The sequence below is a fragment of the Amblyomma americanum genome, chromosome 4 (assembly GCF_052857255.1).
Source record: "Amblyomma americanum isolate KBUSLIRL-KWMA chromosome 4, ASM5285725v1, whole genome shotgun sequence".
In the NCBI taxonomy this organism is placed as follows: Eukaryota; Metazoa; Arthropoda; class Arachnida; order Ixodida; family Ixodidae; genus Amblyomma; species Amblyomma americanum.
The window spans coordinates 219,170,406-219,197,061 of record NC_135500.1 but is presented as its reverse complement, the minus strand read 5'-3'; the positions used below and the strand labels follow the sequence as shown (position 1 = coordinate 219,197,061).

The 26,656-nt window shown below is 45.9% G+C and overlaps 2 protein-coding genes across 44 annotated transcripts in view; one reads left to right on the top strand and one right to left on the bottom strand.

Moving 5' to 3' along the window:
- The window catches only part of Glut4EF (Glucose transporter 4 enhancer factor), a 149,737-nt gene extending 129,086 nt beyond the window's left edge, over positions 1–20,651 (top strand). The window contains exons 3-8 of one of the 2 annotated variants that reach the window (XR_013313915.1): positions 9,712–9,920; positions 11,117–11,208; positions 11,691–11,916; positions 12,504–12,614; positions 13,537–14,496; positions 14,543–20,651. Coding sequence is in view for 1 of the 2 variants with exons in the window: in XM_077663500.1 (XP_077519626.1) it covers positions 9,712–9,920; positions 11,117–11,208; positions 11,691–11,916; positions 12,504–12,614; positions 13,537–13,722 (824 nt within the window). In the remaining variant the exon portion in view is untranslated. Of the gene's footprint in view, positions 1–9,711; positions 9,921–11,116; positions 11,209–11,690; positions 11,917–12,503; positions 12,615–13,536 lie in introns of both variants that reach the window. The other variant, XM_077663500.1, reaches the window with a different exon arrangement.
- A 1,046-nt stretch (positions 20,652–21,697) lies between these two features.
- LOC144129383 (protein lap4-like) overlaps positions 21,698–26,656 on the bottom strand; it is a 166,815-nt gene continuing 161,856 nt past the window's right edge. For all 42 annotated transcript variants that reach the window (XM_077663466.1, XM_077663463.1, XM_077663479.1 and 39 more), the window contains one exon: positions 21,698–25,889. Coding sequence is in view for 28 of the 42 variants with exons in the window: in XM_077663463.1 (XP_077519589.1) it covers positions 25,771–25,889 (119 nt within the window). In the remaining 14 variants the exon portion in view is untranslated. The remainder of the gene's footprint in view (positions 25,890–26,656) is intronic.

Genomic DNA, 26,656 nt, shown 5'->3' with positions numbered 1-26,656 from the left:
AGCGCGCGCTCTTTAGCGCCGCCGCTACTCGAGCCCAGCCGTACACCGACTAGCGCTCTTCTCCAGTCCGCCGCTCTAGGCGCCAGGGGCGCTCGAGCTGCGCTTGCGCAGCAGCCGCCGCAGATGGACCGTGCTACATTCTTTCGCTCTCGCCAAACTCTCCCGTTCTCCTCCCACGATTACCGCTCTTCGGCAGACACCCTTCGCGGTTACTCATTCCTCGCACTTGCCATCATACCCTGCTCCTTCCGCAGTAAAAACCGCCCCCTCTCTTTGCAGGGTAACCACCCTCCGGGTGGGTGGTTCCCGTGGCAACCTTCCTCCGGTTGCTCCTTCGTTTACGCTCTCGCCAAACCGTCCTCCTTCCACGGTAACCACTCGCCGGTCACGCCGGCTACTACTACTTACTACTGCACGGACGCGAAACCCAGGAGCGGGCGCTTAACAGCTGTCACTGTAAAAACATGGATTCCTGAACCGCCACTTCGTCCGAGATTTCCTCCAAATCTGAAGCTTTTCCTTACCACCAGGAGTTGCAAGCGCGCTGTAAACTCATCCCAACGGTTCGCCCGGCAGGTTCCGGTGCGACGCTTAACCTTTCGTGTGGGACACGGTGGAAGAATAGACTATTCTTCCACCGTGGTGTGGGAACAGCGCTGTTAGTCTATTCGTCCGATGTGGTGTAAGTCGTGTCGTCATACACTTTTTACATCTTTTCAATTTTTTTTAGTGTAGCTTTGAGGATTCGGCTCTTCATTTGCGGACACCGGCGAAGCGGGTTGCTCTTCAGTGTCGGCTAAATGAGAGGCAGCGCAAATCCAGTGCAGTGGCAGTGGTTTGTTTCGTGATGCTACAAATGCCAGCTGAATGCGGCAAAAGCCGCGAACGACGGGCAAGAATGAAAGGAGACGCGAGAGAGGGCTGACGTGAAGGCCTTTTTAGGGACCAGGCTATAGTCGAGTACGACTCAAGAACGAAGCGGGAGGTACCCCTCAAAGAAGGCCTTCCAGCCAATAGCGTCAACCGATTTTCATGACGCGGCGGTTGATCCAATTAAGCCATGGTGATTCTCCATTCATATGCCACTCCCCTGCGATTTCATGCTAGCAGGTGCAAGAGGATCTGTCAGTGAGGGGGGATCAGTCAAGGGGGTGAATCGATCGACGCCATTGGCTGGAGGGGCTCCTTTGAGGGGAATATGCCGCTTCGTTCTTGAGTTGTATCCGACTATATTTTATTTTAGGCATAAAACCTGAAATAATAATAATAATAATAATAATAATAATAATAATAATAATAATAATAATAATAATAATAAATTCAGTCAAACTTTTAATCGCTGCTCACACTGCCAGCAACTACTTGGGGGGGGGGGGGGGGGGGGAGGTCCGAGTCTTGCGTAGTGCGCTCGAATAATTTTTGGCCGCGTTCTATGCGAACAGCGAGTGTGCGGTGCCACGAACGTGGTGGTACGTGCTAAACGGTCCATGCAGACGGCGGCCGCTGCGGAGATAGGTAGGCTATACAAAAGAGGAAAAAAAAAAACGGCGTACACGGAGAAAACAGAAAGGAGCGGGCACGGCGGAGGCACGGCTTCTGCGTCTGCCATCGAGCAGCTTTTCCCACAACCGGAAGGAAACGGGACCCCGAGAAAAACAACCCACCGCGACCTTTTTTTTTTTCCCTCTTGTTCTTTTCTTTACCCTGTTGCTCATTTTCCGGCTTTGCCGATCCTCGCTGTCTGCCTGCTGGAGTTCGCGGGGGGTAGGCAGCTAGCTGCCTTGGCGCTGTTTCGTGAAGCGTAATATGGAAAAAGATGCGCAGAACTCAGAGGTGCCAAAACCATGGCCGGTAACACTGCCTTGTAGTGAACGTGATCTGCGGGAACCCATCCGTCTGGGGGAACCCCTGCTCGAAGGACAACGCCGTCCAATTATTGTTCTTAGCAAAATCGATTCTATGGCTCTTTTTTTTTTTTTTCTGGGTATGCGGATGTTTTCCGGCAGCAAAATAAACATTTATTTTTTAAAGCTTTCCTGCAACTCCTATCATAAGACTCGTGTCAGCCACACCCAAAAGCACTTCGTGATCACCGTTTTGAAGTGAATGGCAGTGTCGCCTATAGCCAGATCTGCAAGGGATCTAGAAAAAAAAATAAAAACAGACTGTTTCGACACATGTATAGTCGGCTGGTGATGTCTGTGTTTCATTTTTAGGTTTGGTTTTAGGGGGTTTAACGTCCCAAAGCGACTCAGGCTATGAGAGACTCCGTAGTGAAGGGTCCCGGAAATTTCGACCACCTGGGGTTCTTTAACGTGCACTGGGGGGGGGGGGGGGGGGGGGATCCTGGAAACCTTGCCCCCCATTGCGCAAATCACAAATGTACACCGTACTTTGAACGGACTTCAATTTTTGCTCGGGCAAAGGACAAGAAAGAAAGAGAAATAAAAGAAGCCTTTGAGATATGGCAGACCGGTGAAGACGAGTGTGTAAGCACACCCTCGGTGTTGCTATCAAGTGAGGAGTTACATCTAATCAAGAAACGAAGGAACGTGCGACACAGCCGTTGGCAATGAATTGATTGTTTCAGCATGTGCATGAAATGTATTTGTGTACCCTCCTACCAGAATAAATCTCAGTTGTTAGTGCGCGCTTGCCCTGTGTCCCCCGTTCTAGTTGTCGTTTTTGTTAGTGTTTAGCGCATTATTCACACCAAAGAAATATTGACACAGGCCAATAACTTGAATTTGTCCACAATCTTCCTTTAATATACGGCCTTTATCATAAGTTTGGAGCCCAGGCAGTTTGCATCTAGCCACGCTCTGCAGCTCGTTATGCATTGCCTCCGTTTCAAATCGATTGAAGGTGAGAGGAAGTCATGTTCGCACCGCTCCAGCATTCCACAGATGCTACAGGAGCTCCACCTCGCGGCTCCCCATGGGCTCCTTACTTTTGACAAAGGCTGTACAGTTTGCCTTGCAGCCAGCGGGTGCTGCGACACGTGGATTCCGCGCCCCGCTGTAATGAATTTACGGGACACGAAAAGAAAACAAAGACCGTATTTCCACCCACGCTTGCGATCGTTCCCAGTTCAGAAAAAAAGAAAGAAAATAGGAGGAAATAACGGAAGACCATCGGTAGAAAATTAAAATTGGTTTTTGTGGAAAGGAAATGACGCAGCATCTGTCTCACATATCGGCGGACACCTGAACCGCGCCGTAAATGAAGGGATAAAGGAGGGAGTGAAAGAAGAAAGAGGTGCCGTAGCGGAGGGCTCCGGAATAATTTCGACCATGTGGGGATCTTTAACCATCGCTTCATATTTACTTTTTTGAGATGTTGAATGAACCATATCGAAACACGCCTACTCGGGGAATCTCGCCGAAACGCATTAAACATGTCTGTTTTTTTTTCTTCATTCGTTTTCTCCTGCCTATCTCTCGCATCCCTCTGCTCACACGCACGCACAGGCGCATCCGCGGGCGGCACGCCTCTGTTCCTCGCTGGCACACTTGACCCGGCATTGTTTCCCGGACCCTCCCTTCCGCTCTCAGTGGTGTGGGCGCGTCGGTGTCGACCAAGGTCGACGCGCGCTCGAGCGCTTCTTCGTCGCTCCCTGCAGTACGTACCGCCGCAGAGACAAGCACACGCGGAGAGACGCAGATAGGCAGGCGCAGCCCACGCGCGGCCACGAAGCTGCCTCTGCTGCTCCCATTCGCCCGGCGACTGCTGGCTGCGTCCTCTGTAGGCGAAGGCGGCGAAGCTTGCCCTGTCCGCGATGGGCTTCTTCGCCAACTTTGGCGGCCGTAAACACCAACAGCGCCGCCGACTCTCTCTCGGAGGAGGCGTTCTTACGCCATCTGTGCGGACGAGCCGGCAATGCGCCGGCCGGCCGGCGAATGCATTCCCCCGCTGCGTATGCTTGCGTTCGCGAAGGTCGCGAACAGAGCCTCTCCGTATCCCTCCTGTTTCAGTCTGGGATGCCGGAGCACCATCGATCATGCTCGCCAGCCCTTTTCCCTATTCTCGCTTAGCCTACTAAACCTAAACGGTGCATTGTGACTTTGGTCCGTCTTCTTTTTCTCTCTTTCGCGCCGCAGCAATTAAGCAGCGATACAGAATAGTTTGTGGTCACGTGCTCAGCCTGCGTCGTAAGATTCGGCACCGAGCAGGCGACGCGCAGCCAGTGTCGCGTGACAGGCGACGACACCGCGGCGCTCCTGTCTGCGCTGCTGCACTGAGCACAGATGTGTAGCGGAAACGCGTCACGCTAGATCGACTTTCATGCATGCTCGACCGGTCGTGGAAGTCAACACCTGCGGAGCGCGAACGCGGACCACCGCTGATCGAGATGTGGCGAGGGCCGGAACGAAGGGCCCGCGTATTCCGTGTACGCAAGCGGTCCAAGAACCGTGTCACCGGTTAGCTCCAGCTTCGGCATATTTCAGCGGCTGAATCGAGAACTCCGAGAAATTAACCAGGCGTCAACTTCTCGGTGCGCATGTAGGGACGGAGCTCGAGGAAAAGCCACGGCACGAGTAGTTCGCGCATGCGGAATGATGCGAAGTAGGCTTCTCCACATAGCTCTGCCGCGCGGAAGCATGATTCAGAAGACAATTTCCGCCAGAAAAATGTGTGCGTACAAATTACGAATTCTATTTCTTTGTACTTATTCGCAGGATGTTCATAAATGTAAGGGCTCTGCACTATCTCAGTGGACAGGCGGGCAGTACTACGCGAGGAGATGTATATGCCATGGTGAAGGGGTTCAAAGGGGAAAGAAACGATAGCAAGCATTTCGATTCACGCTTGGATCTACATAGTACTACAAGGATAAGAATGGGGTAGAGCGCATATTGCAGGTTCTCTGAGATCATGAATGGCAGTTTACCGATGTTCCTCTAGAGGAAGGTATTATAGCAGCTGTATCTTACCCCGTACTCGCCTACGGGGCAGAAACGTGGAGGCTAACGAAAAGGCTTCAGCTTAAGGACAACGCAGCGAGCCATGGAAATAAAAATGATAGGTGTAACGTTAAGAGACCGGAAGCGGGCAGAGTGGGTGAGGGAACAAACGCGGGTTAATGACGTCCTAGTCGAAATCGAGGAAGAATTAAATGGGCTTGGGCAGGGCATGTAATGCAAAGGCAAGATAACCGCTGGTCTTTAAAACGGAGTGGATTCCAAGAGAAGGCAAGCGTAGCAGGGGGCGGCAGAAGGTTAACCATATATATATATATATATATATATATATATATATATAATTAACCATATATGCGTGGTATATATGGTTAATTGGAGAGACATGGGAGAGGCCTTTGCCCTGCATTGGGTGTAGTCAGGCTGATGATGATAATAATGATGACGGATCTATGACGTGGGTGCGACCATGGATGGAACCGACCCACACCTGCTGGGGCGTGTGGTGCCGCTACGCATCAATTAAGAACCTACAGATTGCAGATGCTGTTGTGGGGCCTCTTCCGTAGTGGAAAATGATCGAAACCTGAAGCTGCGAAGACAGGTCGTAGGGGCCGTGGGGCAGTGACAACGGAACGTTCGTTTCTCTTTTAGTGGGAAGGGCGGGGAGGGATTTCGAGTTTTTTTTTATTTACTCAAGTATTGAATCAGTGTTTTGCAGTGAAATATTTCATTTTTATTTTTAAATATTTCTTATTTTGTACTGTTTAAAGACGTGTATTTGGTTAACGCTTTTAAAACTTGCATTGAAATGGGAGGTTTATAAAGATGTACGCACGAGCAGTGATCGACAGGATTAAAAAAGGTTTGCGCATAATAGTCTTTCATTTCTGCTAATCATGCTCATGAGCAAGAGTAAGTCAATCAACAATTTCTATTGGGACATGATTGGCTTAGGTTACGCAAACGAGAACTTGACTATATGAAGCCAGCTCACTCAGTCACACTGTGCGTTACATTATTGACGTCCTAGAACTGAAGTGTTTCTCAGAAATATCTGAGCGCACACAGTAAGAGAGCTAGGGAGGGGGGGGGGTGCACATGATCACCCCCTTGTTTCCCTGTTCCGGAGTCCCTGAAGAGAGGTAATAGAGCCTGTCTCGCTACTGCGCGGGCCTTCAACGTCGTGACTATTTGAAACCATATGCCGCAAGATCGAACCCCCACCCCCACGAGCCGCTGGTTTCTTCTCCCGACGCTGCTATCGCTCGCGCGAGGAGCGCCACCGCTGCTGTTCGCGACGCGTGGTTTGTCGCAGCGGCAGCGTTTTTTCCCAGGGAGCACCACCTCGCGCCGCGCGGCGTCGTGGTGGCACGCGCGTCCGGCGCCCGGGGCGCTGTATATCGACCGGGGCGCGCAGCTGTTGGGCAGCCGCTTCCGTGGCCAGAACGAGAAAGCGAACGACCTTGCGGCTGCCCCCTCGAATAGAAGAGGCCGCCCTGCCCTGACCGCCACTTCGGCCTCCTCTTCATCCCCGCTATCTGCCTCTCCCGCTCCGTGCAACACAACTTCCCACATTTGCGGCGGAGGATACGGGCAGAGACGGTTGCATAACTGCATCCTGTCATACGTTTTATAGCAACGCGAATCTGGTCACATTGACGCCGGCGAAGACGATAATTGAGCTCCTGGGACAGAAACGAGAGGGACTCCGGAAGTCTGTTTCAATGGGGTGGGGGTAGTAACGGGAATTTAAAAGGTGGAGGAACGGAGGGGAGCGCCCAAGTGGGTCGTCGAAGGCACGGTACGGCCAAGGCCGCCTCATCTTGCTGTCGCTTACGCCGCTCGCGATCAGTGCAACCTTCAGGTGCCGGCGATGCTCGGTCTGGACCCGTCGTCAATCGGCTCCCCGTTCGGCGCACACGCGTGTGATATTGTATGCGGGCCTGCAGCGACAATGCTCTTCATGCTGCTGAACGCGGTGGCGGGCGAGAGTTGTTTCCTCCTTGGCTCTGACGTCACGCGCGCTTGTCCAAAAATTTTAGACGTCGCTGGCCTGTCTCACGTTGGCGGTTTCTGCGCTCCCGTTGTTGCCATTCCATCCTTTGTTGTCCCGTGGTAACCACCCGTATTGCCAACCCACTCTAAAGTCCCCCTTTTTTCTGCGAGAACGTTCAGAAAATGCAAAAATTTCCAGAAGTGTGCCCCCGGGTGGGGAAGGGGGCCAAACTAGCTGTGCTCTGGTCGGAGAGCAAAGACAAGCTGAAGCGAAACATAAAGGCACCCGTGTGGTGCAGGCTAAAGATCCCCAGGTGGTCGAAATTATTCCGGAGCCCTCCACTACGGCACCTGCTTTCTTTCAGTACCTCCTTTATCCCTTTGTGTTTGGGGGCCAAGATGTGAGACAGATACTGTGTCATTTCCTTTCCCAAAAACCAATTTTCAATTTTCAACCACTTCTGCTGCCTTCAGGGAAAGGTTACCGTGCCTCCCTCGCCCTTACCCTCCCTCGCCCTTACGCTGTCCCCGTTTTCTGGAGTCCCCCAGTGAGGCTGTGCTAACCGGGACATAGCGATGATACGAGGAGGAAGGGTGGTTAAACAGCAGCTGAATATGCCCCTGTCTCCCTACTTTTGATAGCTAGCATGTAATCATATGCATACGTGGCAGTTATATTTTTCTGGTTAAAACTACAGTAGCGCTTTCGTCATCCCCGTCTCTCTATGTGATAGCGTTAAAGCCTCCCCCTCCTCGTTCACCAGAAAATCCGGTGATGGCATTGTGAGCGAAAAGCCACGGGCATGGCTCTGGCAGGTGGTTCCCTGCAGAGAGCAACCTATGAGGCAGGCGGGTCACGTGGGCCATGTGATGTACTTGCGGCATCATCACAAACTGCCCACCGAGGCAGGTGCCAGTTAAATTCATAATTGGTCGCTTGGGAAGAGCAACGTGGTCCACACAATGCCCACCGCTGGATGCCAACGCGGGGCAGTGGCGCATTGCTTAACCGCTGCACCACTGCACCAGGATGGTTATGAGGACTCCTATCTATCTATAAATGTAAAGCAGAGAATGACCTTCTGCGTATGCGGGAATTAACCCATTACGCTATCACATCATTAAGGTGGAGTTTATAAATTTTTTGGCGATTCTTGGAACTCCACGCAGGGGCTCCAGAACTTTTTTCGAGTGGAGGGCAGGTCTTCGAGTTTTTTAGTTATTTATTTATTCGAGGTTTTATTTAAACGTTTATTCAATTTTATTTACTTCTTGTTTAAATTTTCATACTTTGCTGTTCAAAAGTGTATTTCTAATGGCCATAAAACTTAAATTGAAATGGGCATCTTTAATATATAAAGATGTACGCATGAGGATCGTGATTGACTGCAATAAAAAAGTTTGTTCAGGCTGTTTCAATGCTAGTAATTATGCTCATGAACAAAGCTCAGTCAATTATGCTTCTGTTAGGACGTAATTGATTTAGGCTACTGAAATTAAACGTTTTAACGAAGCCAACAAGCTCAGCCCCACTGTGCTTTACGTTAATAACGTCCTAAAATTAAAGCGTTTGTCAGGAATCTGATTTGACTGCAAGTTGGAGACTTGGGGGGGGGGGGGGGGGGGGGTGGCACTGCCCTTTTGGAGAAATGCTGGGGGGGCAACCACCCCCTTGCCTCCCCTGTAACGGTGTCCATGCCCCCCCCTCCCCGACCTTCTCTGCAAGGCAGATTTTCTGGCTGTTGCGAATGTGAAGTCTCGTGCAGCTGTTGTGAAGCTCAAACTGAACTTTTGTTCTTACGGCAGTGACATGAGGGGTACATGCGGCCTGATGATCGATACAGTGGCAAAAAGGAGCATAGGAAGAGCATGTGGGCTACTCAAACAGTGTTGTTTGAAAACACCAAGTAACAGCCTCGGTTGGTAGTCCCACAGGCAGGTCGCATAATTGAATGACCTTTAAAGGAAACTGTGACGTTCAAGTATATGCAGAAATTGTACCATGCTGTGCCTGGCGGCGTGATGCTTCTTTGAAAGTTGAAACAACATACTGTTCTCTCAGCGAGCCCTTAACTGTACTGTCATTGAAGCACTGACTGAAGTGACAGTGGTGGTTTTACGCCTTCATTGGCAAAAATGAGTACGGATCCGGTTGTGGCTGATCACGTTAAGCGGGCCCTTTGGTGTTACGTCTCATGCGTAAATTACGGTACGTCGCCTTCAGACTCACTCATACAATGCGGCGTTGTCAGTTCATTCCGACGTCATCAGTGACGTCATGCGATGTGATGCGGCTCCAGATGTGCAATTTTGATCGGAGTTTTTCTCTCCGCTTCTAGCCGTTTAGCCAACAAAAACAGAAGAGCTGCCTTTCTCATCTCCCTTTCTCCCTTTGTTTCTCGATCCCTACAATCTTTACTGTTGTAAGACGCCCCTTGTATACTTTCACAAGCGTCTCGACACATGTACGCAGCTCTGGCGAGCTATATTAGTAAGAGTTGGAAACAGGCAAACCACTTCGACGCCATTTCAAAAGAGCAAAAGTAAGCTCGAAAATATCCTACAATGAACGTGAGTCAACATCTACACCGCTCAAAGGGCCCCCGATAGTAGTTGTGGATTTGTGAGGAGTACATGTCCGTGCTGTGGGGATGTATCAGCTCGCGCGGTCGGTTTTCGTTGGGGGTTTGGGGAGAGGCTGCTGGAAATGTTTTGTACATATTTTAGCCTGCTCCACATTGGGAAAGTCTGTAGCTGACAGTGGCATCGTCGCGCTGTTTTTCTGTGTACTCAGGGACGCCATCATGGACAAGCTCGAGTTCGGGAGCTTCGAGCTGGGACAGCGGCCGATCACCTCCACGGACCGGGACACCCTCCCCACCAGGAGGTCTGGCCGCGGCGGATGCACGGACTTTCTGGCGCATGTCGCCTACTCAGGACGAGGGCGTTGACTTCTCCGAGAGCCTCGGCTTCTCCGCCGAGCCCGGTTGCCCCAAGAGAAAGGTTCGTATTGCACGCACTGTCATTATTGAAAGCAGCAGCAGCAGGGGCGGAATTATATGGATGGGTGTCCTCCCCCCTCCAAGTGAAAATTATACATTAAAACCATGCTGAAACCCATTTCTTCAGCGAAAAAGTCCAAGCAACTCATGGTTACAATGGGACCACCCCCTCCAAAAGTGACCCATAAGTCTGCCCATGAGCTGCAGAGTCCTTTGATTATAAATTATATTTATAGAACTGATGTATCAGAATCTGGCACTCTGATTGAGCCACAATTTTAATGTTAGCAGAATGTCATGTAACTGGGCATTCAGACAAACTGCTAAACTCCGTGAAATAGCTGGATTTCGAAGCGAAGTTTCACAACTAATAGATCAAAAAGCTCTGGTTGCTTTGGTTGTAACAAAGACACGATCAAAATGTAGTTGTAACATCCATGTCTTTCTTAAAAAAACACATGAATGGAAGGCTGCTGGCTTGCTTGTAATGTGCATTCTGCTCAGAGCAGATCAAGCATGAGCAGCTATGCATAGCTATATGCTTAAGTTGGCATCCAAAATTGTGTGCCTCTCTAAGTGCAACGGCATGTTCAGAACATTAGTGTATCTGGAGCTTATTAAGACAAACAACGTCAACTAAATAAAAGGTTGTGTAGATACGACCACAGCTTTTATACGCATTTTAATTTGGCACCATGCACTGGACAGTTGTGCTGTGCTCCCTCTTTTTTACAGTTTTAGGTCTTTGTAGCAGGTAAGATACTAATAGTTTTTCATAGAGATTGAACCTCACTTTGCTAATTTGTGTGTCGAAAAATAATGCAGCATTGTGTTATCAATTATATCACTCCATTGTCCTTGTTGAATGATTTTTGTAATTCAGATTTTGTTGTATACGTAGAGGTACATGCATATTCTAGGCCAGTTAAGCTCTCCACGTTTCACGCCTCTGGCCTGGTTTTATTGCTATGAAAAGTGTGCTAAGAAAGCTGGAAATAACAAATGCTTGGCACTAGCTTGCTATGACTAAAGCTTTTCATTACATGTATATCACACAAATCGATTTAATAAAATGCACTCCAGCTCACCACTGCCTGAGAGGCGCTAGAAAATTGAAACAAAGTTAAAAAAAAATACACCAATATTAAGGCACTCCCTGCATGTCCCCCTGACAAGATTTATGTTTCTCTTCTCCAGCGGGTGCTCTACAAGTGCATGTGGAAAGAGTGCGGTGAAAGGTTCTCCACTTGCAAGGATGTTGAAAGGCACGTCCGGGTGAAACACCTTGGGTGAGTTTTTTTCTGATGGACTTTAAAACCTCTGCAGAACAGTAAAAGAGCCTATACACAACAGCCTCATGAAATTTTTTTGCATTTATTGTAACCAAATGTTTGACAGACATGTATTGTTGTTGCATGCACATAATTGTTCCATGATGCTAGAAGCTTTACCGGGAGGCATCAGAGAAAGACAGATGTAGTGATACCACAACCTTAATTGCCCAGGATCAATGAATATGTAGTGTTTTCTGCTTTGGCATGGAAATCAGTTTTGCAGTACATCTCAAGCAAATATTGTTTGCATGGGACCCAGTAAGCAAATAACTTATGCGAAATGTTAGTTATAAACAATTGCGAGTGTAATATGGCAAGTCAAGCTGCTGGTTTGTCTTTGGTTAGAGTACATTAACCTTCATATCGTGTACATTTCTTTGCCAGGAGTGGCTAGAGACCTTTTTGGGTCTTGCTTATATCATTCATCTTATTCATAGGCGTGGTGATGAGAGTGAAGACTCTGCATCAAGTGACCACGAGGAAGAGTTCTACTACACGGAAAGTGAGGAAGAAGGTGACCTGGAGAGTGACTCGGGGAGTACCCTTCTTGGAGAGCACGGTGAATGTGCACACAGCATCTACACCTCATCCGCGCCAACCCTCAGCCACCTAGACATGGCCAGGCCACCACATGAAGACCCTCAGTACCAGATGCTTGCACGGGTATGTGCATACTTTATACTCTCCTGGCTCCTGCCAGCTCCACAGCAAGCATGCATACTCTTTGCAATCTGCAGTAGACAAACACTTCTCTCAGCTTCTTTCCTTTGTCCAATTCTTATTCTTGCTCAATAATGATTAGCTGCATCTATGCTACATGCTGTTCACGTTGGCTTATATTATAAAAGTGAACAGTGGCAGAAGCAAGATTGAGAACAAATTACTGACGTGAACAATGATAATGAGCAGCTGCATGTTCAGTCTGTTTATGTTACTCTATTTAGACATGTACACATGCCTGGCTGTAACCTGAGCCATTTCTGCAGCTTGTCTTTTGTCATCTGTGAAGAAACCTGAAAGTCTGTGAGGCTGGCACCCTGCTTGTTCCTTTAATCATTACTTTAAGTAGGCACAAGGTGTTTTTTCTGTGGCATTGGTAGCCACAGTGGCTGTCACAGTGCAAAAGCTCACCCTTCATGATAACAGCTTACCTGCAAAAGGACAAAGAAATTGCTTCAAATAAATTAGTAAATTTTGTTGCTGAGATGTTGCCATTGTATAGAAAGAACTTTATGCTGTTTTCTTCTCAGAGTGCTGTTCCTGCATCACCACCCAGCCTGACATCAGCATCCCCCATCAACATTCCCACAGTGCAGCGGTCTTATTCATGGCAGGCACATGCCAGTGCACCGACAGCCATGGTGGGTCTGATGGCTGTTCTCTTTTTTTTTTTATAAAGCTGTTTTGCAGCCAGCAATGTTGTTGGTTAACCTCATCGAGTAAAATTGGTGCAGAATGGGTTGAGAGGTACCCATGTTCATTGAAGCTCTTCAATGTTGCTTTCGGCATATTTAGCCGTGTGAAGCAATGAAAGACTTGCCAACCAGTCCCAACTAACACAAGAGAAAAATGTTTGTTTAGGACAATTCACAAAACTCATTTGTGTCAAATCTCCCTGTTTGCAGCCCCTGTTGGGGCCAGCAGAACTGTGTGCTCTTAGTTGGTAATTTCATCATGTAGTGGCCACCTCAACATAGTAGCATTTCAACCAAGCAAGCAAAAAAAGAAAGACAAAGTATAAAAAAGAAAGCGGCCATCCGCATATGCATGACTAGTGTATGCATGAGACAAGTGTGCACTAGGAGCTGGGCTATGCCACAATAAAGCAGTATAATTTTTCCCTTCACAGAAATCATTTTAGTCGGATGCAAGTCTAGAACTAAGTGGAGAATACTGCTCAAAGGAGGCCCTCTAGCCAGTGGTGTCAAGTAGTTGATGTGATGTCATGGTTAATCTACTTAAACCATGGTTAACCCCTTTGCATCTGAAAGCCCCTGCTACATCACATCATGACAGTCAGTCGACGCCATTGGCTGGAGGGCCTCCTTTTAGAGGCATTCGCTGCTTCGCTCTAGAGTTGTATCCGATGACAATTTGTTACATACTTACGGACCTACAGATGGCGTATTTTCCAATGTGTGTTACCAGGTGTTACTGTCATCAATTGAGTGCAGATTTTGAGTTACCCTTCAACCATAGACAGCTCCATAGCTTGAAAATTTTCTTAACTACACTGGTTACTTGCTGGCCGTTCTCATGAGCATGCATTCTTACCTTGCACAGGTCTCACCACAAAAGTTCATGCGCCTGAGCCCCAAGACCCTGTCAGCTTCGCCAAAAAGCTCACCATTGCACCGGCGGGTGCGCTCAGAGAGCCGCAAGTGTCGCAAGATCCATGGCATGGAGAACAAGGACATGTGGTGTACACAGTGCAAGTGGAAAAAGGCCTGCAGCCGCTACGTTGACTGAGTGCTCTCACTGCTCCTATCTTTTCCTTTTATTTCTACCACTACTCACAAATTGTGTGTAACTGTTGTCATAATCATGGTGCATCCAACTCAGTTCATTTCATACAGTTTATGTGTTGCATCGCACCTTGTGGATACATTGCAGGCTGCCTATTGACAAGCTTTGCTGTAAAAGTAATGCCCAGAGGACAAAGCCTCATGTTGCTTTCGGGCAGTGCAGTGTGTAATGAAGACGGCTGCTGTTTTGAGATTCTAGAGACTTGCTTAAAAGGAAGTTGCAAAAGCAAATCTGCTAAACATTGCTAAGTTATAATTGTCATGACCTTGAAATTGTTATGCCTGTAGTGTTATTTTTAAAGACAACACTGTTTCTGTTGCTTTTCAAGGGCCTGAGATTGCTTACCATCTGGTGGAAGCAAGCTTAATAACTGTAAGGAAACCTTGCACTTGAGTGATTTGACATAAGGGCGAAACTTGTCAAGTTATGCTCAGTGAGCAAAACCCGGTATTAATGAAAAAGATGGCTGCTGTTTGGATACCCTTGCAGTGCTACTATTGGCTTATGACTTGTGAGAACTTGCAATGAGTACGTAGCCTGCATTTCTGTAAATAGCGTTTTACTTCTTGACCTGTTGACTATGTGGCCATGATCATGTGCACATACTACTGTTTGTTATTGTCTCCCACTATTTCATCATGTAAAAAAAAAAATTGCCACTGGGTGAACGCTTCGCAGCTAACATCTAGAGCCTGCTACAAAAGGGTTTCAGGGACAGTTTCTGCCATCTAAAGCCCGCTGTAAGAGAGAGTTTCAAGGACAGTTATTTTGATGGCAGAAATGTGTCAGTTGATGGCCACAGTTCATCCCATGTTGCCACTGGTTCTTTCACGTTGAAAACAAAAGTTAAAGATAAGCTGCCCATTTTACTCTTCAGATGCAGCGTCAGTGGTGAATTGAGCATGTCCCTCTGATGTAAAGCGAGAAGAAAAGCAGCCTGTCCCTGCAGTGTACACCTGTAGCTACAGGCATGCTACAGTTCATGATGCCTGTTTCCAGGTGTCGGGCAGCGTAAAAGTGAATGGGGGAAGAACTGCTCTGGTGACAGCTTTCGTTAAGATGAGGAAGTACATAAGCATGTGGGTTGGCAGGAATGCAGCTTGGAGCTCATGCACATTTTCTTGCTTGCAATTTGTCTCACCTGTGCCTTGCATTATGAAGCGGTCTCAAGCTGGAGTGTATGCGTATGCAAAGCACGGGCACTTGTGAAGCAATGTGGGTGGAAAAAAGTTGCAGCAGAAGATTCTACATTATCTTCGCATACTGCTATTGGATGTTTAAGCTGAGAAGCCAGAGTGTTTTGTTACCAGATTCAAAATCATATTGTGCACTGAGTTTATTACCCGAGCCAGTTAGTAGCAAATGTAGTTGTGAAATTTCTTTTTTGGCATTTCTTGCTAGCTTGCGATGTGTGAAAGAGCCCCGTGCGCTATACCCAAGCATGCGCTCAAGTGAGAGTGCTCTGAGGCATCCCGGTAGCAATTAACCAACATTATCTAGTGCCACAAGAAACAACTTTTTACTGTTTTTCATTTTTCATACCACTCAGAATCCTCATCACGCAGCAGTCTGAAACAAAGCATGCCAGCTGCCTCACGACACAAATAAAAATCTAAGGTGAAATGCAGTGAACCCAAATAGGAGGCAGCACCAACCAAGCATGCCAATAGCGTCTGATCGGAGGTACTGCGAAAGCCTTGAGCTAATTTGCTGTCTTGAGGAGCTGGCAGGACTCTATGGGCTGGCTCGAACAGGGCTCATGCGGCTTGACCTTACTAAACGGCAGCAGTGGCATCTGCAAGGCCCTTTAGGGAGAGTACATGGCACACCTGTGCAAGTTCCATGAGCACTGTCCCCTAATAAAATTTACATATGCAACGAACGAAACAGATGTGGTTGTGAAGTGCATTGTGCATTCTCACTGCAAGCCCTGTTCTGGCCAGCCCTAGCTGCTGCTGTGCTGCCATGTGCCGTAGAGCTGTAGCAACATGGCAGGGTCACTGGGACTGAAGTGTGCCTTGCCTGGATGCAAAACAGCCAACAGCAAAATGTAACCCCAGAAATAATCGCTGTGGGTTGACAAAAAAAAGACACTTGACTTGGAATCTCGGGTGCATGCCACTCCACTCAGCAGAGCAGAGTGTACAGTGCCCCGTCATATAGTTCATTCGAGTGACACCTGCCATGCCATGTTGCCTCATTGTATCAAAAATATTCATGAAATGTGCATATCTCTCTTTCCTCGGAAAGAAAAAGGGTTGTAACCGGTGTAATAATTGTTCGTGCATGCATACTGCAATACCATATTTAGTCTCATTATGAATGCATTGTGCATAAATTTTTCCCAGAAAATTTGAGTGGTGCATTCATTACATGAGGAGTAATCAAACAAAAATAGTGAGTGCATTCATAATAATGTGAGTGAATACAGTATGCAGTCAAAGTAGCCGATATCATGACTTGAAGGGCGCAGCTAAGTGCGTGTGGTCATCGTCTTCTTTGGTGGCGATTACTGTTCGTAGACCACAGCAAGGCAGAAGTCAGTATGCAAGAGTTACTCATTTTCTTAGGCTAGCAACTGTTTCAGCAGCACTATCTTGCAATGGCTTTGGGGCATATTGTTTACGGTCAATAATACAGCTGTGGTCGTAGCATTCGTAGTCAGAGGACAGTACAGAACGATCTTGCACCAAACCCCGTGGTGCAGAGAAGAGAGCTTCCGTGACTGTCCCTAGCCTGTCCCCGATATCCCACTAGGATGACGTGGATTGGGGATGAGGTAGACACAAAGTGGAGCCAGCACACATGACCGTGCAAGCGTGGGCGTCTTCGGCTGTCGATGCGAGATAATGCACGTGATGGCGACTCGCATTTGGGCGTTTGGCGCTTATCATATACCTTTCCAGTTAGTGCTGTATGGTGGTGCACACTTCATGCATGGGCAAGAGCCAAATGTTTTTTTTCCCTATTAATTCTAGTAGTAAGTTTATAAGACCATCAGCTTGTCAGCATCTGATGCACTGAAGTGAAATTTTGGTGAGAAAGTTCTCTCCTCCTCTTGAATGTACCTTTCATGACCATCAGTGCATGTAATGCAACTATGTCGCAGACATCATCCTGACATGGCAGGTGTCATTCCAGTGCACTATGACCTCATGCCGAATGGTCTCACAGAAGGGTGTCCTTGTGTGTGTGTGTGTCTGTCCTGTGCCTCAGTGTGTACACACAAGGAAGAACAGCTAATGAAATGGATGAAACTAACCGGTGCCAGATTAGTCAGGTTGGTCCACTAGTAGCTGGGCAGTCGAATGGATTCAATCAATCATTTGTTGTATATAGGTGCAGAATCATGCAGCAGTGTCTGACGCACACGCGAGACTAGAAGGGCTGACAGTTAGCCACGGATGCACAGTGTTTTCTGAACAACCTCTGGTGCAACAAATGTAGGACTGTTGACTCATGTTAGCTGCACAATTTATTATGCAAAGATGGTAAAGTGCAGGCAATGCATGTTTTGCCATGTCAAATTGACACAGCAAAATCTAATCAGAAAATTAAGTAATAGTACGTACAATTGGGTATTTGCTTCTGACATTTCTTTCCATTTGGCGAAACTTACGAGTACCACATGAAAAATTTACTCTAAACAGCAAGCCACATCAGCAATACAGTGGTGTGTCCTCCGAGCATCTTGAAGCTCTCAATCATATGCATCATTGCATCAAGTGCGTGAGAAATCTGTGTGAAGCCCTGATCCCCCATGGTGGCTGGTAGCTTTTCGGTCAGTGATTACCATGAGTCAAGTCACAGAGACTTGCTCCAAAGAGCTGCGCACAGCTTAACCGTTAGATGCATGCAATACAATGTCTTTGCAATATATCGTGGCCTCTGTCATGTTAAATGGTTGGAAATTGCAAAGAGGTTTTTAGTTTTTTTGTTAAAGTGGACTTGTAAGTCGTGAATCCAGCTTACTTGGTTCTTGGTTCCAATGACACGTTGCGTTGCGTAGGAAATTGTTCTTGTTAGTCTTGGCACTTTACAGGTAACTGTTAGTGTGGTCTGTTCAGACAGCCAGCCGTGGTGTGTCAGACAAACGTTGCATGACAGCAGATGTGAATTATGTTGATTGCCATGATAAGAGCGCTAAACAAGTCATAAGTGGCTTCAACACTCAGAGGAGCAAAAGACATGGTGCCTTGAAAAGGTTAAAGATGAAAAAAGATTTGTTAAGGAAATGGCACTGCGTTACACTTGTGTACATAGCTGCAATATTGATGTTGTTGAGGTGCATATTTTATGACAAAGTGTATACATAAATGTTTTTGTCTTAACAGCTGGCAGTACAGATGTTTTCTTTTATATATACAATATATGTTTGCTGGATGTCCAAAAAGCAAAATGAAAAAAAAGCATCTTTTTGTATCTCTGCATAAGATATATCTATATACAAAGGAATGTTCATAATGTACATAGCACTGTTCTGTGTAGTGTTCACACGACTGTGAAAAAAAAAAAAAGTTTGCTTGTAAATTATGTAAAAAGGATCAAAAGATAAATTATTAATGGTCAAAATGGAACCCAACCAAAAGTACAGGAGAACCCAGTGGTACTTTGAGTAAAATCCAGTCAGAGAATTATGTACTTATAAAGTGTACATACTATGTGTACTCAAGCCAATGTCCTGCCTTGTACATATACTTTCAGAGAATATATATGCATAGAGGAATTTGGTTGGCACAGCAATTCAGATCTCCTGGAGTCAAGCCTACTGTACCGATGCATGCCACATATGCAATTTTCTCAGAGTTTTGAGTGCTCAAAGTGATGGGTACGCTTGCCGGGTAGCAATTATAAGTTCCCTGGACTCCCAGTCACTTTTTATTTGTGCCTAACGTCCGCATTCCTTCTTGAGATGACACTGCAATAACGTAGAGCATGCAAGCAGTCAGCACGTATGTGCTTGCCAGTAATATTTGCAGCATTCATGTTGCCATTTGCCTACCAAGTAATCTAAAGTACAATCAAATTTGGCTGTGCTGCTTTGCAGTCACAATAGAAAGCGTCAGCATCTTGTTCTCGGCACAGCCAGCTGGTGACGCCACATCCACATCCAAACCACAATTTGCACCAGAGAACAACCAGATTCTTGCTATCTGTTAACATTTAACAATCTGGTGGCCACACCCAGCACTTTTCAGGCTGTGCAGCAAGCAGGCATCAATAACTTTTGTAGTTGTCACATAATTCGATGGGTTTGCAATTACAGCGCCTGGATGGGAAGTCTTACACCAAGTAGTGATGCAGTTTTTCATAAAAGGTGAAACTTCATGGATATTTTGCAATTTCACTTGCAACTTTAAAGCACTTCCCTCTTGTCTGCTGAAGCCTTTTCTATATATAAAAAGCAAATTTCATTGTCACACTGCTCACATCCACGCTAGCTGACAGGATCGCTAGGAAAATGTTTTCCTTTAGGCCGTGTTCTGGCATAGACAACTGAAAATCCGACAGAGCAAAAGCAAGAAAATAAGGTGCATGGTAATGCTTCAAAGTCATATGGGAGCTTGTGTCTTGGTTCTCCCCAGTCCTCACTGCTAAAGCACACCATTCTTGTGCTGACCTTTACAAGTGAACAAAAGCATCAGGAGAAAAAGCTACCATCCTGGTGAAAAAAGGTTCACGATCCCATATGAATCCTTCATGTGTGGGTGCAGAATTTATCATCTAGCACTTTGAAGAAATGGCATATAAAGAAAAGGAAGGCACCACAGATTTGCCGTGTGTTAAGATAACTACCATAGAATACAGCCTGTATCATGGCTAGTACCCAGTACATGCCTAGGTGCTCTAAACTAGCTACAAGATTAGTATCGAATTCACATGACACATAATAAATTGTTCAATGGTAACAGGAGGTTGCATGCAATTTCTGCTTTGTTCCTTTTTGATTCGTACAACAATGAAGTAGGAAGCTTTGCATGAACATGCATACACGTACACAAAAGAAAGTAAGGTAAACCTGGAGATTATCAGCAAGATGCATGCTATTGCAGTGTCAGCTCTGAAGGAATATCAGTGCAGGCAGGAAGTATATTAGAGCAGTTAGGGCTGGTTATAGCTGCCATAAAGGTGGATTCACATGACGAATGCGGTCTCGTCAAGCCAGGGGAGTGCCCCCTGCTGGAAAGCATTCACATGACGGATGAAATGGCAGATCCCAAAGCGAAAAAAGTGCCCTCCTTTTAATGTCCGCGCTGTCCGCAGACACAAGTTGGTTGACCTGAATCCGTGACATCATGTCATGTACCTGATGTGCAGTTCATCATCAAGATCTACGATTTCATCCATTGTGTGAATCCACCTTAAGCAACCCGGCATTGAAGAAAAAGGAAAGGTGTGAGGAATTCCCTTGGCTTGTACTTGGCCACAAAACTGGTCAAGTGTTGTTGCGTAAGATAGGAGCCTGAGCTCAATGAATAGATTGGACAGCTCTGATGCAACACCCATGTTTGTGTTCTTTCTGTGTGCCACCTTGATGACCCGCCCCACCTACAAGTCCGAGTTTATAAATGCGTTGTCACTGTGCACTTCAGCCGCTGGTTAAACTTAGCCTGCTTGCTTTGTCTCATGCTATACCAAGACAGTGCTTGTGTAGCTGCAATACCTGGTCTAGTACTAAGATGCCCCTTCGAATATCTGTATGTGCACTGTGTGTCATACTCTCTGCATGTCATTGAATCTATGTTTATGTGCAAGAAATACTGTACATACAACACACACTATCACTTGTTTCCCTCTTATTCTTATGTGTTTCAACCTAAACTTTTTCTCTCAAAGTTTAAATAAATGTCTTCTTAAGTATACTGACAACAGCAATGTGGCCTTTTTCATCTTGGTGGGGTGGACAATTTCTGCAAGCTATAACCGGCGCAGCCTGTCCATCTGTTTCGTCGCAGCCACCGTGGTCATAGTTAAGGTAGTTTTTTCTCGGTGTGGTGGTGATAAATGGGGGGTGGGGGCTTCTCAACCTTTTGTCCACCCTCATGCGCTTAAATTAATCCTCACCATCCTTCATGCTATTTGCTCTTTGTAGCACCACAGAAGCAATATGGTGTCACTGGCTGGTTTTTCTGTGTACCTGAAATCGGTTATGTGGTAATGTGTGCACTGAAAAAAAAAAAAAAAAGGTGTGGCATGAAAAGGCATGACTAGCCAAATGTTAAGTGCATTGCGTGCACCGAATTCTTGGTGTTAAATGACTGCACTGCACATATTTCAGTGCATACAGCGGTAACATGCAAAGCTGCACCCCCTCCACTGAAAAAAGAAGGCTTCACCTGGGGTGGTTTAGAGGCAATTTAGACATGTAAAAAGAAAGAAATGAAGTTCAATAAGGACATTTAAAATTTACAATGCAGGCTTCTACATGCTGATACCAGAAGCAAAATACTTTATTATGAACTAAGGTTTTGCCGACCAGGCAATCTTTCACAAGGATAGTCCAGCGTCTTTGCAGTGAGCACACTATTAGCAGTGAAATATGTGTGAAACAAAGCCAATACATTGCATACCCAGTACCATCATCACATTTGTTTTATTTGAAACCATCAAGCAGTACCTTTGCAGTGTTGGAAAGAGCACAAAGTGGAGTTTTGCCAACGTTCCATGCCATGGAAAAGCTGTAGGCAAATATAACATTGCTTTAATCTTGGATTCAGTTCGCTACGTAGAATGAATCACCTACTGTATTAATTATTATCGTCTAATAAACTGCTACTAGCAATGATGATAGCACACAAAACAGTATGTTTTAGCAACTTGATCTAGCAAGTCTTGACACGGAAACTTGCTACACAAGCACAACTCCTGGAATTCTTGGTGCTAAGAAAGAGTAGACATGAATGACAAACATGCAAGGTTCTTTTGTACAATGCCTTTAATAAAACTGGTATGATACAGTACAGCTACCTTTATCTCTATACCCTCTTTTATGTACACAGAATAAAAAAAAAACATACTTTCATATGAAGTGTTAGACAGCCTAAGAATGAAATCCGGTTGGCTGATACAAAGAGTGCCAGGTTCCTGCACCACTACCACCGTATTACTTGATGCACAGTGTTGTCTTCGAGGCACACAAAGCCAGTCTTTCTCAGTTTCCACGACCACCACCACATGATGCATGACAAAGCCAAAACACCATGTGGGTTTTTTGCCAAATGTGAATACTGCAGTTTGGTGTTTGTATTGGCACATAACAGAAGACATCATCCAGAAATCTCAGTGCAGAAACAAGTTTCCAAAAGTGCTTACATCTGCCAGAGATACCACCCCGAGCAAAACACACCTCTTCAAGCAGGACCATGACCAAACCTCGCCAGGAAGACTTTTTTTTTGTGCTGCCCACACCATTCAAAAACAGGCTAACAATAAAATGTAGTCTACAACAAGCACCAAAGATAGGGTCATGTGGTGGCAGTTGGGAAAAACAGGGACAACTGGTACATGGGTAAGGGAGAGCAGCATCACTGTGGTTTCACAAGCACAAAATGTCTGCCAACATGAAAGCTAAAGCAGGAGCAGCAGACAAATTGCCTTAAATCAGGGCCTGAAGTCTGGCAACAGATTAAACTGAAATTAGGTGCCAACACATTTTTTCCCTCTTCAGGAGTGAAGTGGCTTTTGAAAGGAATGTATCAAGAGCACTTTCTGAATTAATGTAGTGCCCAGACATGTTCAACACCAAACAAAAGTGTGCTGAAGTTGTTAAAAAATGCATCTGTCCATGTTCAACAACACAGATGCTCAATCAAAAACAGCACAAAAATAAAAAAGAGTTGACAGTAAGAATATTTTGACAGCCCCAAACATGATGACTTCTAGAACTTCTAGGAGGCCACCAATCACAACAGGAAACACGTATGCCATTGGCAAGGTCTGTTAGAGACAAGGGGCTGCTGTTTTTCACTGCCTGCAGTGTAGTAGTACAAAGTCACGTGATGTCCAGCACGTGGTTATCCTCCAATTACATAACAAGTAAGAAAAAACACCTCCTTCTGCTCCTTGAGCATCTATCCATGCTCATTATCTCAAGCCTTGTGGGAGGAATGAGAGATGGAGAGAAAAAAAGAGTGTTGTGGTGCCCAGCTACTTAAAATGAAGACATGGAATAAAACATTGCATCTTGGAATAAAACTGCACACAATGAGAAGTACAAAGCATACGTGATCATCAATAATAACAAAAAAATCTATGCTTGGCATACAAATCTTATCTGAGGCACTCTTTCTGCTTGCAGGTGCCAAGAAAGCCTATGCTACAGCTCAGCAGATAAATTAGAAGAGGCTGAGAAAAGCAAGTCATGACCACAGAGAATTCAATGATGAATAAATAGTCACACTGTGAAGATTAAAATAAAAATGTTAGGCACTTTGTAACTGCAAGCCCTTGGCAAAGTGAAGGAAACAACAGTTGTTTTTAAGCTGAGTGAACATAGAGCAATAAGTGCAGCATAAGCTGGTGCAGACAAGCCAATGTCTGGGCACAGCTCGCACAACAACGGCCCATGAAAGAAAGCATAACTGCATTTTTGTGTGCAACAGTTGCAAAGCTTTCGGTCAGCTCAACCAATGTGCGAAAAGAAATTGTTGCCCAACACTGATATTTCATTGAAAGCCAGCAACAACAACACAGTGGCATTACTGCACAACACACAAACATCGCAGCAACAACTGTTAAAATACAGCCAGAACAACATAACTGCTTGCCCCTGTCTGCACAACAAAATGCTTATTTGGTTCGCATGTGATTCACTGCACCTCCTGCATTGGCTCATAGTGTGCTACAGTGCAGTCCTCAATTCTTCTGGTGGAACACCCCACAGTTCTTGCTGACTGCAAAAAATGCCAAGGACTAACTGGTGCTGCCACACTGCAGAGCTTCCACAGCCTCAGCCCAGCGGCACCACCTCATGAAGTGGTGCAGCTGTGGGCACAGATGTGGTGCCTTGAAGATGTTGCTCAATAAAGTCAAGGTTCTCAACAGAAGGAGCTGCTTTTAGCAAAATTTTCTTAGAAAAGTCCTAACCCATGTTGTCTACAGAAACAAACAGGATAACCTTCTAAATTCAAATAAATGGCCAATGCATTTCTATGTTTTCAAATTCAGCTAGTCAGTACACACGACTAGTGTGTTGAATTCGCCTGCTGTAATAAGAGCCAACAACTGCACACTGGCACATGTTCAGCTGTTTAAGAAACTCTTCTACAAAATGGGAAAAAAATGAGATTTAAAACTTGGCCTGCTTCAAAGACAATGCCACCCCCAATGAGCTTTGCTTTGGCAGATGGTCTGTACATCAGGGTTCGAATTAACAGTGCACGTGCTACACTGTCATGTTTGAGCCGCACCAGCACAACCTGGAATTTTAGCACCACAGCCATGAACCACGTGGGAATCAAATGAAGCTAATACAACATGCGATTTTAACAAAAAGGCACAACCTCTTGTTGCCAATACAAGGAACCTTAGAAGTGGTATGATATTTCAGAACTGGTGCCTGCCCCTGCTGATAGTGCCACAAGTTGGATGAGGCTTGCCTTCCCAGCACTGCAGTTCCAAATTCTGTTAGTACTATCCTAGAAGTCATCTTTGAAAGAGCAAAAATGATAACAGATTTGAGAATTGTGGTGATCAGTAATGCCAGCTAAACCTATGCTGACCAAGACATTTAATGCCATTGTAAAAAGAGTGCCAGTTCTCAAAATAGCAGTTCACAAGGTTTGAGAGGAGTGGCATGTGAACCAAAAAAATTAAAACCGCCGTAGGAAACAATCTATGAAATCGGCAAAATACTGGATGGGGTACCACAGGCAATCGTCTTGAGCCATCCATTTTGATACAGAGCATATTTGCAGTGTGCCCCCATCCCGAGGTGAATGTCTTTACTCTCTCCTCTGTCTGCCAACAACACTTTGCCTCAGACCTCTGCAAAGTGTAGGACAGGACAGGTTCGTTCTGAAGGGTAGCTCCCGTCTACAACGCCACAGTGCGGCGCTACGGGGAGAGCACGACGCACTGCTAACAAGCAGAGAAAATAAAAATAAATGACAAACAAAAAGAGACACAAAATTTTTGCGAAAATGCAGTGAAGATTGAAAAAAAAAAAAAAACGAAGGCAAAGAGGGATGCATCGAGTTACCACATTTTTCCATAACAGGTACATATTAGTAAAAGCTGCGCGTTATAAAACCCACAGTACAAATTTCAACACAACCGTCAAATACAAAATGAGATGGCTCAACTTCTGCTGCCAAAGTAACCCTAATTTACTGTTCTATAATATTTCATAGTAAGTTACACCTGCCCCAATCGTGAGAAATGACTGCTGTGCGAAGTTTGGTGCAGCTTTCCAAATCTAAAGAGCAACAAATCCCAGCTTGTTAACACATGACAGGGTGCAAATAATCAGCAACATTTATTACATAGTGAATATCTATAGGTATATGAAAAGCACTGCAAATAATGAACAGTGGGGCACCACTTCGATCATCTCAGCAAAAAGTGATAACAGCTGAATAAAGCTGACAGGTTCTCCGAAGCAAAAAATGATCAAGGGGAAAAAAACTTACCACAATGAAGCAGCGGTACATAAAGTCAGTAAAGGGCTGAGTCAGGTTCATGAGCATGGCCTACATGTCTCAGGTCTATCGCAATACATGTGCACATAAATGAGACAGCCTTGGGCAGGGCTGTCTCGTCACAATAATGCGCATCACTTGTGTGCTCAACGAAATTGTCACAGCGCAGAAAAGAAGTGTGTGAGGACGGAACTGATGCAAACATGTCTTGTTTCAGTGGTGGGAAAGATGAGAGATGGGGTTTGGATGGGTGAAGGGGGAAGGTAAGCAGTCTTGGGTGTGGTGATGCAACATTCCTTCTCTGACTGGCAGCAGTAGCAACAGCAGATGCCTTTTTGGTGCACTGGCAGTTTCATCTACGCTTAGACCGCCTCCGCTTCTTTTTCTTGGCTAGTGCTGGGCCCGACCCTTGGTCAGAGGTAGGTGAAGGAAGGTCTCCTTCATCGCCTCCGGCCTCCTCCTCACAGTTCCCTGTGAATCACATATGGACGTCAACCAGTGGCCAAAAAGACAGCCAGCTAATAATGCAGTCACTTGTGACACAAACATGGCAAGGATCCAAGATTTTCACAGCTAGGAAGCTTGCACTGCCAAAACTCCCGAAAGCTAGCTTATGTGAAATGGGAAGCCTTGATGCCCACAATAAAATTTTTAGAGCATTACAAGAGCAGTGAATGAGAAAACAATGACGAGTGCCGTTAAGGCTGTTTACAAGCACCACAGGTGGCGCATGCGCAGAAGCTGAATTCATGCATGATTAGCATGCCAGAGATTAAGATGGCTGTGCGATTAAAGAACATTGCGGACAACTCCATCAAATTATTCTTCCGAGTAAAAAATCGATTCTATGCCTCTTTCCGGTCAAGTTATGTTTGTCCAGCAGCAAGAGGCGAATTTTTTTGTGGAGAAAACTGGGTTTAAAAATTTTCCTGCCACTTGATTTAAACCCATGATGTCAATGGCCAGTGGGTACGACACCTGTATTTCATCTTTCGACCAACCTTTTTTACCTTGTAAAAGCTCCGTTTCCAGTGAGTGTAGCATGTTTGACATAACGTGGTGATCTATCAATAAGGAAGAACTTTGATTTGTCCTCAGCGTCCCTTTAAGACATGCCACCTTAGCAATTGTTTCAGCACCTTGTGTACTACTCACCAGTTTAAGGTGTAAATGAAGTGCTTTCAATGTGACAAAAAAAAAAATCGAGTGAAGCCAAAACATAAATCATTATGTGCTTG